The following is a 15652-nucleotide window of genomic DNA, read 5'->3' on the forward strand; positions in this document are numbered from 1 at the left end:
AAATCAGTTTATTCATTCTCATTTAATGGGTGGGGGTGGGGAGGGGACAGAATGCAGAGAACCCTTTACAAGGGCCAAGAAAGAAAACTGCTGTCATTGCCCCAAAAGTCAGAGGTAAAAGCACCTCATTTGCACCCCGACCCCTCAACGCCCTAAGACCAACTTTATAAATGTGAGCAAATGGCCTACCCCTTTAGAAGAGTTCTCCTTGGCCAAGGGCCGGCCCTTACCCTGCATTATTAACACATATTATCATCTCTGGGTTAGGCAAACCCTAATCTTGGTCACCAGGTCAATGGAAATAATCTTGATGCCTATGTTTGAGATGCTATATCATTTCATTTTCCCTTTCCACCCAGAATCTTACCACAAAAGTAAAATGCTGAATTAACAGGATAGCAGTGAGCTTCATAAGGGAGGATTCCCTTTAGCTGAAAATTCACCACCACCACCCCAGGTTGCGTGAGATGTTTTTCTACTTATTCAAAGATGGGGAAATAAAAATATCTCCCACTCCAAGCGAAATCATACGTAAATATGAATTGCAGAGGTTCATTCTGCTTCCTTATTGTCTATAGCTCCTACCTTTTGCTTACTTATAAAACTTACCAGCTGATGTGGGGCAAAATAGAAGTAAAAATCTCAGGAAATAAACAATGCTGCATTGACTAGTGGCCTGAAGAGACACTTTTTGTTAATGGGTTTCTATTAAGTGATATCAAATCAATAAAATGTCCAAGTAAAGCTCAACAGAGGAGAAAAAGACCAGATTTCTAACAGTGAATTCTTAATGGAATTGTTGAGAAACACACCAGACAAGGTAGTCAAAAGCCTGAGTGTCGGCTTGCCTGTGAAATGATTGTGACAAGTCATTCCTTATCAGACAAAGTTGGAAGACCCTGCCTTTAAGTAAGAAACATCAGAGTGGTCTTCCCTGCAAAAACACTTTGCAAACATGTGTCATGGTTGACCTTGTCCCTTGAGGCCAGTGTACAGTGTGCACTTCTGCTGACCAAGCAATTCATTCCTACCGCTTTGAGTCTAAGCCTTAAAGTAATACCCAACCCTGCAACTGAACAAAAGGAAACCACTACTACTACACCCCTACTATGTACCAGGTACAGTGCTAGGCACTTTTGTAAACATGACATCATTGAATGCTCACCACTCCCTGAGGTCACACTAACTCTCCCCATTTTTCAGAGAGCTTGCTGGCCATGTGTAGACTGGAATTTCACCCAAGTCTCCTAAACCCAAGCCTAGCACCCTTATCTCTGTGGCAGCAAAGTCACAGGAATAAGCAGCAAACTTGTATTCCAAGGGCTTGATTCTCTTTCTTTGTTCTTTACCTTCCAGATGGTTCTGCATTTCTTTTATGGGTAGATAACACGGCAGGGATTTTTTTCTCTCCTTCGTTCATTCATCTATTCCTTTAACAAATGCTTTAAAAGCATGTACTGTGTTCAAAGCTGAGGTGGATCTGCAAAGGCGAGTAAGGGGCTTACCCACTAAGGAAGTTTGTTAGTTGAAAAGAAGGCTGTAACCATGGGTCCTGTAATGGTATTGACTATTTTCTACCCTTGCTTTCCCCCTCTGTAAAATGTGGATATTAAAGGAAATGAGGCTAGGCGCAGTGGCTCACGCCTGTAATCCCAGCACTTTGGGAGGCCGAGGTGGGAGTATCACAAGGTCAAGAGATTGAGACCATCCTGACCAACATGGTGAAAACCCATCTCTAGTAAAAATACAAAAATTAGCAGGGCGTGGTGGCGTGCGCCTGTTGTCCCCGCTACTCGGGAGGCTGAGGCAGGAGAATTGCATGAATCCAGGAGGCAGAGGTTGCAGTGAGCCGAGATCATGCCACTGCACTCCAGCCTGGTGACAGAGCGAGACTCCATCTCAAAAAAAAAAAGGAAATGAGCTCTAAAGCCTGTCCCAGACCCAGATTTCGATACTGTTAATTATGGAAGCTATCAAAAAGTTTTTGTTTTGTTTTTGGTTTTTCTTTTTGAGACAGAATCTTGCTCTGTCACCCAGGCTGGAGTGCAGTGGTGCAATCTCGGCTCACTGCAACCTCCACCTCCTCGCTTTTAAGTGTTTCTCCTGTCTCAGCCTCCTGAGTAGCTGGGATTACAGGTGTGTGCCACCACACCTGGCTAATTTTTGTATTTTAATAGATTTAGTATTTTTAGTAGATGGGGTTTCACCATGTTGGCCAGGCTGATTTTGAACTCCTGACCTCAGGTGATCCATCCACCTCAGCCTCCCAAAGTGCTGGGATCACAGGCGTGAGCCACCACACCCTGCCCAGCTTTTGTTATTTTTCAATAGCAAGCACAGAGGCCTAACTTCCTAATGAGATCGTATATATTTATGGTGTCTTTCAATCAAGGAGACCCGAACTGTATTTAAGATAATAGTTTACTCCTGGAAAAATGGATCGGGGCTACTGTCTTCACTAGAAAGTTAGGGTGAATGAAGGGGGCCCAGTGAGAAAATGAAGAGCTGTCTGGCAGAACTTCAGCAAGTCAAATTTGACTAGAAGGTCAAGGGACCAGGTCAGCAGATTCTTCCAGATCACCAAGGTGGCCCTCCACAGTCAGATGGATCAGACCCATGGGTCTGAAGGAGATGCTGATTGTTTCTGCTCCATGTTGTTTGGGATTGCCTGTAGCACCATCGTCACTTGGTTTAGTAAGTTAACTCAGGAAGGGCAACCATCTTAGAACTGGTCATACAAAATCCCAAACAGGCAGCTGCCACTCCACTTTTCAAATTACCAAAGAGTTCATAGTTGGGTTTGGTGTGATTTTTGTTAACAATGAGCTCCCCTGATGGCTGAAAAATACGTCTTTCACAATGCCAATTCTACCCAATGAGGAAAAGAAAAATCACATCAAGGCCTTCTTGTCATGGAGTTGAATACCATGTGCATAAACCTATGATCCCAAGGTCTCCTCTCCCACCAAAATCCGCAGAACCCTCTACACTGATGCTGTGATCACAACATGCTTAAAAGAGTTCCAGTTAATTCTGAATCACCTCCTGATTATCCAAAGTCTGTAGTTTTTTTCCACCAAGATACAAAATTCTTTCCATTAAATACCTTAAAATTCTACCTTTAGATAACTAAATTGAAACCTGACAAAATAAAATAAGCCTAAACAATGTTATCAATACTCCTAGGAATATAAATAAACTAGCCAGTACTAATCTAATCTGGAACTGCATTTAACAGGTATGTGCCAACAAAATCAGAAAAGTGACTCCGCAGCAATTCAGCACTTAAAAACAAAAATTCTGAAAATGACTTATGTAACACCTGAAATATATTTCTCTAAAAACACCAACTGACAGCTTTAATGTTTTCTTGCAGTACTTAAAAGCGGGTAAGTCTTGAGCTGTATGTTTTGCAAAGTCTAAGCATTTGCATGATAAATTGCAATGCTTAGAATCCATCTTTCTTTTTCTGTATACCTCACCTTTACTTGAAAAGGTTTTAAGCTGGCTGAATACTTTTATCTTTGATAAGACAAGGTCTTTGAAGTGATGTTTTGGCTCTGTGTGGGCAAGGCCTCAGTTTCTAGACTTCAGTATCTGAGGGGGGACAAAGCCTTGCTTTTTGTTTTTAAACAGAATGAATCTTTTTTTTTTTTTTTTTAGACGGAGTCTCGCTCAGTCTCCCAGGCTGGAGTGCAGGGGCGTGATCTTGGCTCACTGCAAGCTCTGCCTCCCGGGTTCATGCCATTCTCCTGCCTCAGCCTCCCGAGTAGCTGGGACTACAGGCGCCCGCCACCACGCCCGGCTAATTTTTCTTTTCTTTTTTTTTTTGTATTTTTAGTAGAGACGGGGTTTCACTATGTTGGCCAGGATGGTCTCGATCTCCTGACCTCGTGATCTGACCGCCTCGGCCTCCCAAAGTGCTGGGATTACAGGCCTGAGACACCGTGCCCCACCAACAGAATGAATCTTTTACTGTTCAGGTTAATGTTCTGGCATCCTACCAGCAGTCTCTACCACCAGTCTAATTATTAATGATAATCTTAGGTATTGTACTGATGATTTATTTTGATGATACTTTTTCAATGTGAAATTACAAAGAGCCATTCTTACGGCAAAAAGACAGAAGATAGACAGATCAATCAATTGGTCTCAAGCAAAAGCACAAAAGTGAAGGTGCTCAGTTTTGGCCTCAGTGCCGGAAATCCACACCTAACAAGTCTTGTCACATTTCCCGACACCCTAATACAAACACTAGGTTGTAAATCAGATGTCTTCAAATACATAGTCACAGACAGAACTGGATGACCCCACGGGATCGATCCCATGCAATACCCACATTTTCAGAGGAGAAAACTAAGCTAGAGAAGCAGAGCCTATGAGTGTGTCCTTGGTTCCCTTTGACTTTCTGAGTGTTTTGTTTCTTCATCCCCAAACAGATCAGAGTCATACCCCAAACCCAACATAAATGACTCGGGGTCCTCCCAGATGTCAAAGCTGCTGAGGCCTTGCCAGAAAGATCCTCTCCATGTACCTGAGAGAGAAGAAGGGTACCCCATCTTCAGCAAACAGCATGTGCAACTTGAGCTCATAACCCCACGAATCTGAGCTTTCAACATTCTCATCTAGAAAATAATTTTCCACTTAAAAGTAGTCACCAACAGATGCAGTTTTTAAAGTGCCCCTCTAAAGCTTTTACATTTTTAGTTTGGTTTACCCCGAACTAAAATTTTTACACACTTTTCAAAACCACATAAAACCATGTTAAACTGTTTGGATTTTTTACTCTGCGTATGAGTTAGTTTTTCACTCAGGAAAAAAAAGACAACAAAACTAGTCAACACCAAAAAAAAAAGGCTAAGGAAACAAAATTCCAATGGCCCTTAAAAAACAGTAAGCACCATGAAGCCAAGGGTTTTGTACTACACTTCTTTATACATCCCCCAAGTAACTAGGCCAGTGTTTTTTGTTTTTGGTTTTTGGTTTTTGTTTTCTTTTGAAACGGAGTCTCACTCTGTCGCCCAGGCTACAGTGCAGTGGTGCAGTCTTGGCTCACTGCAGCCTCCACCTCCAGGGTTCAAGCGATTCTCCTGCCTCCCACTCCTAAGTAGCTGGGATTCCAGGCACCCACCACCACGCCAGCTAATTTTTGTATTTTTAGTAGAGACGGGGTTTCACCATGTTGGCCAGGCTGGTCTCGAACTCCTGACCTCAAGTGATCCACCCACCTTGGCCTCCCAAAGTGGTGGGATTAAAGGCATGAGCCACCGTGCCCTGCCTTCTTTTGGTTTTTGTACATATAATTGATAGAACAATTTTGAAATAAATCAATAAAAATCTATTTTTAAAGTAAAGTACTTTTATATCTTCATACAACATTTTAAGCCTGGTGTCTCAATGGTCCAGATTCTCTTAAACGGAATTACATAAGGAAGTAGACAACGGCTGGTTAATTTTTAGCTGTCAGAAAGAACAAAAGAGAGAGCACTATCCTTGCTCAGTGCAATTTGATTTAGTTCAGATCTCAGAGAACAGTAAGCATGAATGTGCCTGAATTTCAGGCATTGCCCACTGGGTGTGTAATGCAACTACTTCTGAGCAAATTTCAAGTGTCTGATCCCTACTAAGCAGATATACTGTCACCCCCTGCCTGCACACCAAATCATACACACTCGTATTCCTCAGCAAGGATGAAGAAAGCGCCACAGGAGGCCTAAGAGGTTTAACTCTGCAGCATAGAAAAAGATCTGTGACTAGTGTGGGTCTGAGGGCCAGGGGTTGGTTATGTGGCTGGAATGCTGAACATGCCATTTCAGACCTGTGTGTGAGTGGGGTGAGCAAGTGGGAGCCTGTGTGAGCATAGGAGGGTGAGGGTGAGCATGTGTGAGGGTGAGTGTAAGCAGGTGTGAGCAAGCATGAGAGTGTGCAGCTGTAGCGTAGTGCAGTAGCTGTACAGACACAGCAAAGTCCAGAAAAGAGAATGCTGCATCAGTTTGGTAGAACCTCAGACAGAGCTGGTGGGGCTTTTATCTATCAAACAGAAAGACCCAGCCAAAAGGCTCACTGCATCAAGATGTCTGGGCTTATGTAGACAAAATATCAATCGCAGGTAATCAAGTGATTTTTGACCCTACAAGCTGATGTTCGGGTGTCACAGATAAGGCTCCAGCGTAACAATCTGTACAAGAAGAAAACTTTGCTTATCATGCAAGCACTCAACCAAAGCTCAAAAGTCCCTAGGATCCCATAATTTCCAGTTGGTTACCCACCCTTACTCCCCTACACACACACACACACACACACACCCCACTTCCCACCAGTCTCATGTGATTCAGAGAGCAAAGCCAGCAGGGGATTTTTCCCTGGCTCTGCTCTGCAGGTATATGAAAACCTGTTTAAAGGTGGGAGGTAGACTGGACAACAAGCTGGCCTCATTTCTACCTCTGGATATGTTCAGTAACTTAAAAATACCACTTAACCCTCTGGTTTCTCAAATGGCATCCTTGTAGCAAATGAAAAAAAAAAGTCACCTGTCATTATTGATCTCCCAGTTAATTCTCTTCTAGACAAGAGCCCTTTTCAAACATCAGGACACAAACTGTTTTGACAACCAACCAATAGAAGTTGCTAATATACCACTAGAAAGGGTGAGTGGACAGTCAGGGAACAAGTTAAAGTGACTTTGGCTGTTCTAGCTATGTTTCAGGAGTTCAAAAGCAACTGGGAGGGGTGGGACGGGGGACCATCTCTTATTCAGTAGGCCTCTAACTGCTGGGCAGAAAGACAGATAAATCTGGGCCATGACTTCAGAAAGAAGTAATTCCCACCTGCCCTTGACCACCATCCTGTTCCAGGTGGACCGTTTCCCCTTCTAAAGGTGGTGTGCCTATGCCTGACAGCAGGTGCATAATGCCCAGGGGCCCTGTCCTAGCCACAAAATGCCAGGCTGGTTGGGGCGATTTTGCATACACATTTGCCTCCAGATCATCAGCAGAAAGCAGAGTTTCATGAAAAGGAATGCCTGGTCTTCAAAAATCCAGACTATGATTTGTGAATACGGAATCAGAGAGGAGTACGTTTTGTGGTCCAAAATACCTCAGTGAAGAATGCAGAGTAGAAACATAAAGCTCCCAGTCATGGTGGAGAAAGTTATTGAGGTACAGTGAAGAGTATTTGATATTCAAGATGAAATCAGAAGGCTACCTACTATAATAAAATGCAGACTTTCCCCCAATGTAGCACAACCATCCCTGGCACGCTGAACTAGGAAATTCCCCATGCTCTCTGGAAAAGCTAATAGAAAGTCCAGATCTTTTCAGAAGTGCTAGCTTCAACTCCTATGTCTTCTGTAAGATACTGTGATCCTCCTAAGAGTCAAAACAGCTTACATGTTCGATTAACCATGTAATAGAAATAAACTCCTGTCTACTGCCATAACCAGAACAAGATGTCAGTGTGATGACCCAAACCAGAGGCATGTGAAAACATACCTGAAATGTCAACTTGTACCGACTGACATGTACATCCATTAGGAGGTACCTACTCTGGAGATACCACCCAGGTGCCTATGATACTGAAGAAACCATCTGCTTAGCTCAATGTATCGTTTTCATTTAATTCATACATCAAACTGCACCTTGGTTATGCTGATCACACAAATATTGCAATGGCCTGGCTTAACTTACTGAGGCTCAGTGATTCCTCACCCAGTTGACTGGCCACAACCACATCTACAGGTTTCAGGGTCCTGTCATAGACTCACATCACTCATTTTCCTGGCTTATTAGTAGAGGCTAACTTAATTTGATGATATCCTTGTCAATTTTCTTTGGCCTGAATGAAACACAGAGTTAAGTGTTTCACCTGATCAGACAAAAACTACACTCAGTAGCTCGGTTTTCTATCTTTGGGGATTAGTACAGAAGTTTTTGGTGACACTTATGAATATTATTTTCCCAAGAAACATGGTGACCTACACGAAATACTTTTAAAACTTGTTATTTAAGATGTGCATGGAAATAGTAGAAATGACTCAGATTCACTGTCCAAGCTAAAATGCATGGTCAGTGCCTCTGCTTCCACCTCAGCAAACACACCTGGACAGAATTATTCACTGTGACTGTCCCAGGGCCCTGGTTTGAGTTTTCATGACTCTGTAGAAAGTGAGAAAAAGGGATGCATAGGGTATCAAAAGTCTGCTGAAATCAGCATGAGTTCTGGGCAAATCTCAGAGTAAGACTTACCACTCTAGGTTTCTGTTGGTCCAGGGTATGCAGGAAGGCTGAGTTGGGGTCCAGGGTGCGCTCAGGGTCACTGGAGATGTCCTCCTCTGAGTCTTCATAAGATGAGGAGAAGCCCGTGGAGGAGGCCGAGGAAGAGGACAGCTTCCTCAGGGGCAGGTTGCCCCGATGGCTTCCCTGCGTCTCCTCCAAGGCCCCGTCCTCCTGGGTGCCCATGTCTGTAATGATGACGGCAGGTATGTTGCTGGGGCTGCAGGCCTCTCTCAGGAAAGGCTTATCCTGATCTTGGGGTAGCAGCTCCGGACTTGGGTGGGCATCTCTGTCCTGCCGCTGGCTTTCCCAAGTCCCCTCTGACTGCACCCCTGTGCCACACGTCCATGCCAAACCGGCTTCCTCCACGGTGCCCTGCCAAACCCTGGAGCTCCCAGGCTGCACACCCACCCTGTCCCCAGGAGGGCACTGAGGTTCTTTCAGATCTTTCGCAGTGTCCCAACAGGGCAAAGGCTCCAGCATTCTGCCAGAAGGAATTCCCGCCTCCACATCCCAGGTCCCCGGCTGTGCTGAGGGGCTGCCCCCAAGCAAGCCCAGCGTTGGGGACCCTCCCTCCACTCTGTCGGAGAGCTGCCAACGCCCCCTGCCCACAGGGCCCCCATTTCGCGCCTCCTCAGGGCCTACGGAGGCCAGGGCTCTGGGCAGCCTGGACCAGCTCAGGGCGTCAGAGGACTCTGCGCTTTGCACGCTCACAGTCGTCTCCTCTGGCCTTTCGCCCACTTCAGGCGCCCCAGAGCCCGGCATGCCACAGGGCAGATTTCCTTTCCCCATCTTCCCAGGGGGTTCTCCAGCGCGGGGCCCGCCCCTTTCTGGGGCTGGGCTTGTCTCACTGCCCAGAAACTGCCCCTGCCTCTCCACCAGGGCCTCTCGGGGCTGCGGGTCCTCAAGCTCACGGGCTCTACCAGACGGCTCAGTGAGGGCAAGATCCTGTGGACGGTGTGGCCCAGTAGATGTAGCTCTCGCTGCCACTTCTGTGGCTATCGTTAAGCTAGCTCCCACCAGCCCCAATGAGGGAGCTAGGCAGCTGCGGGTTCCCGGGGGAGGAGAGACCCTTTTGTCAATTTCCATAGCTGTGGGTGACTCACAGCCGGGACTGGCAGAGATACCCTTCTCCATCCTTACAAAAGGACCCCAGGCCTCTGATCCTGTAGGGGCAGCCCGGCCAGGAAGAGGTGGCATTCCTTCCTTCACCTGCGAGGTGCATAGGCTGGGCCCTCCTTTCCTCCTGGAGTCGGCTCCTGAAGTCTCTGGACATTGCTCCCCCCAGGACTTTGTCCTCCGTTCCTCGCTCCGGGCGCCCTGAACCAGGACCCTTCCAGGGGGCTGGCTGCTGCTGCGGAGAGGGCACGGGGAGGGCGAGCGAGCTCTGCCCAAACGCGGGCTGCGGGGCGCTTGAATGGCGGAGCTCTGTGCCTGGATGTGCGCCTCAAACATGCCCACTTTCTGGTTCACCTGCACGTTCTGCAACTCGCGCTGCAGGATCCGCAGCTTCCTCTTGGCCTCCTCCGGTCCCGGCGGGGAGAGGGTACCGGCGGCCGCCACCTGCTGCCCTTCCCCTCGCAGGCGACCAGCCCAACTTGGGCTGCTCACGCTGCTGCCGCTGCTGCCGCTGCCACTGCCGCTACCACTGCCGCTGCTACTATTCAGCCTGCGCCGGCCGCTCCGCCAGCCCCCGGGGCTCCGGGGCTCCTCGGGCGACAGCGACTCGACTGGGGGGAAGAGGAAAGAGGTGCCTCTCCCGGGGCTGAAAACGCTGCTGGGGCTCAGCACGGCTTTCCCAGGGGGCGGGGGCGTCTCGCTGCCACTGGGCCCGGGGCCGCCGCCGCTCTTCATCTCGTTGGCGCTATTCATGATCACCAGGCTATTGAGCGCATAGCAGTACACAGCCATAGTACTGGGTCCCTCGCTGCCCGCCGCCGCGGCTCCGGCTCCTGCTCCGCCGCCGGCGCCTCCTCCTCCCGGCGCTCCCGGCTCAGCCCCGGAGGCCCGGCAGCCGTGGCTCTGCGCGCAGATGGGGCGGCATGGCCTGGGCTGCGGGCTGGGGGCACGACCGCGGGTTCAGCCCCCACCCAAAGCTCCATAAACAACCGTGCGGCTGTGGAGATACAAGGAGAAAAGTCAGGACCCTGGAGGTCGCGGGGGGGATTGGGGGTCGCCTGCAGAACCCAGAGGGAGCCCCGGGAACCCAATCTATCCAGGACCCGGCGCCACCCGACATCTCACCTAGGGGGACGGCGAGGCTTGGCGAGGGAATGCCCCGGCTGCCTCGGTCGCCAGCGCGGTTACCGGTGTGCTTCCCCGCCCCCCACCCCGCCCCAGACTGCGATGCGCTTTATGAGGTCCCTTCAAATCCCAGTCCTAACATTCGTCTCCGGAGCCACGCGGACCGGCGAGAAGCGAGGTCCAACTCCTTGGCTCCTAAGTATGCTGTGCGCGGGGCGCGGCTGACTCCCAGCTCTCCCGGGCTGAGGACATCCCAGTCACCGTCTCCGAGTCTCCCCAGCCTGAGCAAACATTGGCTATAGAGGGCAACCTGGCAGCCCTCGCCCTGGGCTTCAGGGTCTCCCTGCTCCACCCTCTCGGGGCATCAGAGACCGACCGGCTTGGAGGGAACCTGAGCGGAACCCGCCTTCCCCGAATCGCTGCCAGCGCCCGGATCTGGGAGGGCGCCCGCGTGCCCGCCGTTTACCTTCCTGACCCTGGCCCTGGGGCTGTGTCTCTCGGCCTAGGAAGGCCTGGGCGCGCGGCGGGGCCGCAGCCGAAGCATTTTTCAGCGCTGGCCTTGTCGCCTATCCCTAGACAAGTGTTTTGTGAGTGTGGGCGCACCGAGGTTCTACACGTCCCCTCTACCGGAACCAGTACTCGCTGCCCTCCTGCCGTCGTCCCCTATGGAGGGGTGTGTGACTGTGTGTGTATGTGTGTGTGCGTGTGCACGCGTGTGTGTATACGCGCGTGCGCGCGCGCGGAGCGAGTCCGCTCTCAGCGCGCCCTGTTGCCGAGGGCACAACTGCCCCTGCGGGCTCCCGGACCCGCGCCCACTCGGAGGAACTTAGGGGCGTGCGTGGCTGCAGCCGGGCATCAGCCCTAGGTGCACAGAGCCTCTGGCTCTGCAAACCTCCCTGGAGCTGGCGCTCTAACACCCCAGGACAGCGCCGCGGAGCGCAGGGCTTCTCTGCATCCCGGGCAGCCTCGTCCGGCGCCAGCAGAGCCGCCCCGAGACCCCAGCCTGGGGACTCCTGGAGCGCGCTGGGGGAGGCGGCGCGGAGTGAGCGGCCCGGAAGGCGGGTAGGAGAAATGCGGGGACCTCCCCTCTCCCGATTTACTCCCCACCACCACTCCATGTCACCCTCCAAAATCAAACCCCCTTCCCTGCCTCCCCAGCCCACCCCTTTGCCCTGCTTCGGAACCAGGAAGGCCAAGATTGGCTCCGGAGCAGAAAGTGAGGGGAAAGAGGGTTGTTCAGAGGCGAGAGCCATTAAAAGGCCGCCAAACTTACCTGCAATTTCTCAGATTCTCGGGTCCTGTGTAGACTACATGCCCAGAGGCGCAGACCTCTTAGGGACGAGATGGCTTTAAAAGTAAAAATGTTCAGAAATTGTTTTCTCACAAGCTATGGAAGACAAAAAAGAGGAGTGCGAAACAGGGGGAAGCTCTTCGGTTCAGGGGCCCGGCGATCCCGGCAGTTGCGACGCCAAGCCGGCTCTGCACGCCCTTTTCGGCCGTGGAGATACTGCTCCTGTCAGTGTCTGCTCCGGGCTACTTCAGTGTTTGTTCAATGTACGATTGAAAAAAAAAAAAAAGAAAGAAAGAAAAGTTGGGGGGGGTGGAGGAGGGAGGAGGGAGAAAGGCGGAGGCTTGGGGGAGGAAAGCAGGAAGGAAGTTGTGAGCCTGTCTGGGGTTGAACTCAGCGGAACAAGTTTTTCTTTTCTTCTTTTTTTTTTTTTTTTTTTTTTTTTACTATTGTTGGGAAAACGGGGGGGGGAAACACTTAAAAAAAAAAAGTTTCCATTTTTAGCTAAAAAAAAAAAAAAAAAAAGCCTTTTAACTTCTGCGGTTTAAAGATATACAATTCATTTTCCACCCCCCAATCGAGGCTTGCTGATGTGTCTAGCTTTATGAAACTAGTTCTGAAAAATGTTTTTAATAAAGTTTTGAGTGTATGTCTTAAACAAAGCAAATCATGGGGACCTTTTTAGCATTTAAAAAAGGCTACAATCCTATATAAACGGTTTGTGTTCTTGTACACAATTCTGCAAATTCAAAGAAGGTACATTGAGGTCACCTTCCTGCAGAGTTGCAGATTTTAAGTGCATCACAGTAGTATTTTGGAAGACTGGTTGGCCTATGAGCTGGGGATGGTTTTGCAGTGCAATTGGTAGATGTCTAAATACACTTTTACATATCACATTTATTTATAAATGCACACAGCACATGTGACATTCACATATTTTTGCACTTAATTCTCAGAATTATTTTAAGAAAAAGCATAGTCCTGGAACTAAGAAGCCTTGGCTAATGTCTGAAACCCGTCTTGCTCCTGTAGACCCTTGTAGACTGTCTCCTGAAGACTGGATCATTTTCAAGAACCTTTTTACTATCAGCAAAAAAGGGAGAAACAACATGAGCAAAGATTACTGGGCAGGGGATCCTACCCCTTTTAAGCCCTGGCACTGCCAGTGTGTTTTACATAATTCTCTAAATCTTGAACGACAGCATTTAGTGAAAAGAGGGAAAACACAGCTGCACAGCTCAGGACACTGAAACATCCAAAGCCTGAATTGGTCTTTATATCATGATTAGCTGAAATTCAGATGGAAATTTTGACTTTGCTTGTAGCACACAGATCTCTTGCTTGTTTATGTAACAATACTGTTAAGTGAGCAAAGCAACCTGCTGCTCAATCAGGAAAAGGCTCATGCTAAATCTGAAACCAAGAGATCTTCTAGCCAAGAATTCCTGAGAATCATGCACTGTTGAAAACTTTCTAATTTTTAAAAATTAGAAATGGAAGAATTGAACCTAATTCCTCTCCTACCTTCAATGGGACTTTTTTTAAAAAACCCAATCCCAGCACTTTGGGAGGCTGAGGCAGGCGGATCACAAGGTCAGGAGTTCGAGACCAGCCTAACTAACATGGTGAAACCCCGTCTTCACTAAAAATACAAAAATTAGTCGGGCATGGTGGTGCACTCCTGTAATCCCAGCTACTTGGGCGACTGAGGCAGGAGAATCACTTGAACCTGGGAGGCAGACGTTGCAGTGAGCCAAGATCGTACCACTGCACTCCAGCCTAAGCGACAGAGCAAAACTCCATCTCAAAAAAAAAAAAAAAAAAAAAAAAAGCCCAGAGTTATTCAGGGCTCTGAGCAGTTATTCAGGATCTAAGCAGTTCCTAAGAAAGAGAAGCCAGCCCTCTCCTTGACCCTAATTTGGTTCCCTAGGGGCAAAAGAAACGAGTTGCCAGTTTTCAGGAGACCCAATCATTGGAGTTTATGTCTGAGGGGCCTTTGTTCTAGTAGAGGCCAATACCTATGTCAGGTATCATGGTGGAAGCAACTGAGGGACCTAGCAATGCACACATTAAGCACAGACACTTAGCTTCCCAATCCCTGGGAAACCTCACTGTCACCTCACAGCCTGATATCATCAGGCTTCCGTAGCTGAGAAACTCAGACTTCTTGAATGTGCAGTCAACCTAAAGAATTATTGGTCAGAAGGCAGTCAGCAGCTGTCAGGTGTGACATGCAGAAGGAATTTCTGCCTTGGGCTTGAGGTGGGGCTAGCTGATGATTTTACCAGTCTAAAATTCTAGCTGTGTCACCAAGAGCAGCAGGGGTTGGGGAAAAGACAGAATAAAATGCATGTCTGGATGCTAGCATAGTGGGCTTGCATCCTGAGACAGAATCCAGTTGCCTTCTATGATTGTGAATGAACATGAGAAGAATATTTTACGTAGCACTTACTTGAGAGACACTGTTCTAGACACATTATAAATATTTATAAATTTTTATCCTGATAAAAACCCTATGAGGCAGGCATCATTATTATCCTTATTCAACAGATGAAAAAATGAAAGCGCAAATAAGTGAGTCATTTGTCCCCAAATCCCATTGCTGGTAAGTGGCAAAACCAGGATTTGAACCTGTGTAATCTGGGTCTAGAATCCATGCTTGTCACTAATTCTCCACATTGTATAGTTATTGTCTATAACCATAGGGAAGGTGTGCCTAACTTTTCAGTTGTTCTCTATAGGTGTAGGGAAGGTTTGCCTAACTATTCAGAGTACCCGTTTGCCTGCTTTTGAAATTGAAGTTAAAAAAATCAAGGCCATGAAACTAGGAATACAAGGAAACTTCCTCAACTTGATAAACAGCATCTACGAAAAACCTAAAGTTAATATCATACTTAATGATGAAGTACTAAACACTTACCACTAAAATGAGGAACAATGGCCAGGCAAGGTGGCTCATGCTTGTAATTCCAGCACTTTGGGAGACTGAGGTGGGTGGATCACTTGAGATCAGGAGTTCAGGACCAGCCTGGCCAACATGGTGAAATCCTGTCTCTACTGAAAATACAACAATTAGCCAGGCGTGGTGGCACGCACCTGTAGTCCCAGCTACTCAGGAGGCTGAGGCAAGAGAATCACTTGAACCCGGGTGGCAGAGGTTTCAGTGAGCCAAGATAGCACCACTGCACTCCAACCTAGGCAACAGAGTGAGACTTCATCTAAAAAATAATAATAAAATAAAACAAAATTAGGAATAAGGTTAGCTTGTCTGCTCTCACCATTGTACTTGAAGTCCCAGATATGCAATCAGACAAGGAAAAGGAATAAAAAGGCATCAAATTGGAAAGGAAGAAGTAAAACTATTTATTTATATTATGTAATTGTCTATGTGGAAAATCCTGGGTCTATAAAAAAGCTATTAGAACTAATATGTAAGTTTAGTAAATGTATTAGTTTGCCAGGCTACCATAATAAAGTACCCCACACTGGTTGGCTTACAACAGAAATTCTGTTTACGATAGAAATTTATCTTCTCACACTTCTGGTGACTAAGAATAGTAGTAGTCTGTAGATCAAGGTGTTGCAGGGCCAGTTTCTTCTGAGGCCTCTCTCCTTGACTTGTAGATAAGTTGTCTTTTTTTTTTTTTTTTTTTTTTGAGACAGAGTCTCACTCTGTCACCCAGGCTGGAGTACAGTGGTGCAATCTCAGTTCACTGCAACCTCTGCCTCCCAGGGTCAAGCAATTCTCCTGCCTCAGCCTCCCAAATAGCTGGGACTGCAGGCACCCGCCACCACGCCCGGCTAATTTTTGTATTTTTAGTAGAGATGGGGTTTCACTGTATTGGCCAGG

At 47.9% G+C, this 15652-nt stretch overlaps 1 protein-coding gene across 1 annotated transcript in view; it reads right to left on the reverse strand.

Annotated features, from left to right (window-relative positions):
- Positions 1 to 11927, reverse strand: part of ITPKB (inositol-trisphosphate 3-kinase B) — a 108557-nt gene extending 96630 nt beyond the window's left edge. Inside the window, exons 1-2 of the mRNA XM_023203625.2 lie at positions 11788 to 11927; positions 8244 to 10386 (exon numbers count right to left, since the gene is read on the reverse strand). Coding sequence (XP_023059393.1) covers positions 8244 to 10181 — 1938 coding nt within the window. The 5' untranslated portion in view covers positions 10182 to 10386; positions 11788 to 11927. The remainder of the gene's footprint in view (positions 1 to 8243; positions 10387 to 11787) is intronic.
- Between the last annotated feature and the right edge of the window lie 3725 nt (positions 11928 to 15652).

The sequence above is a fragment of the Piliocolobus tephrosceles genome, chromosome 1, assembly GCF_002776525.5.
Source record: "Piliocolobus tephrosceles isolate RC106 chromosome 1, ASM277652v3, whole genome shotgun sequence".
Classification (NCBI taxonomy): Eukaryota; Metazoa; Chordata; class Mammalia; order Primates; family Cercopithecidae; genus Piliocolobus; species Piliocolobus tephrosceles.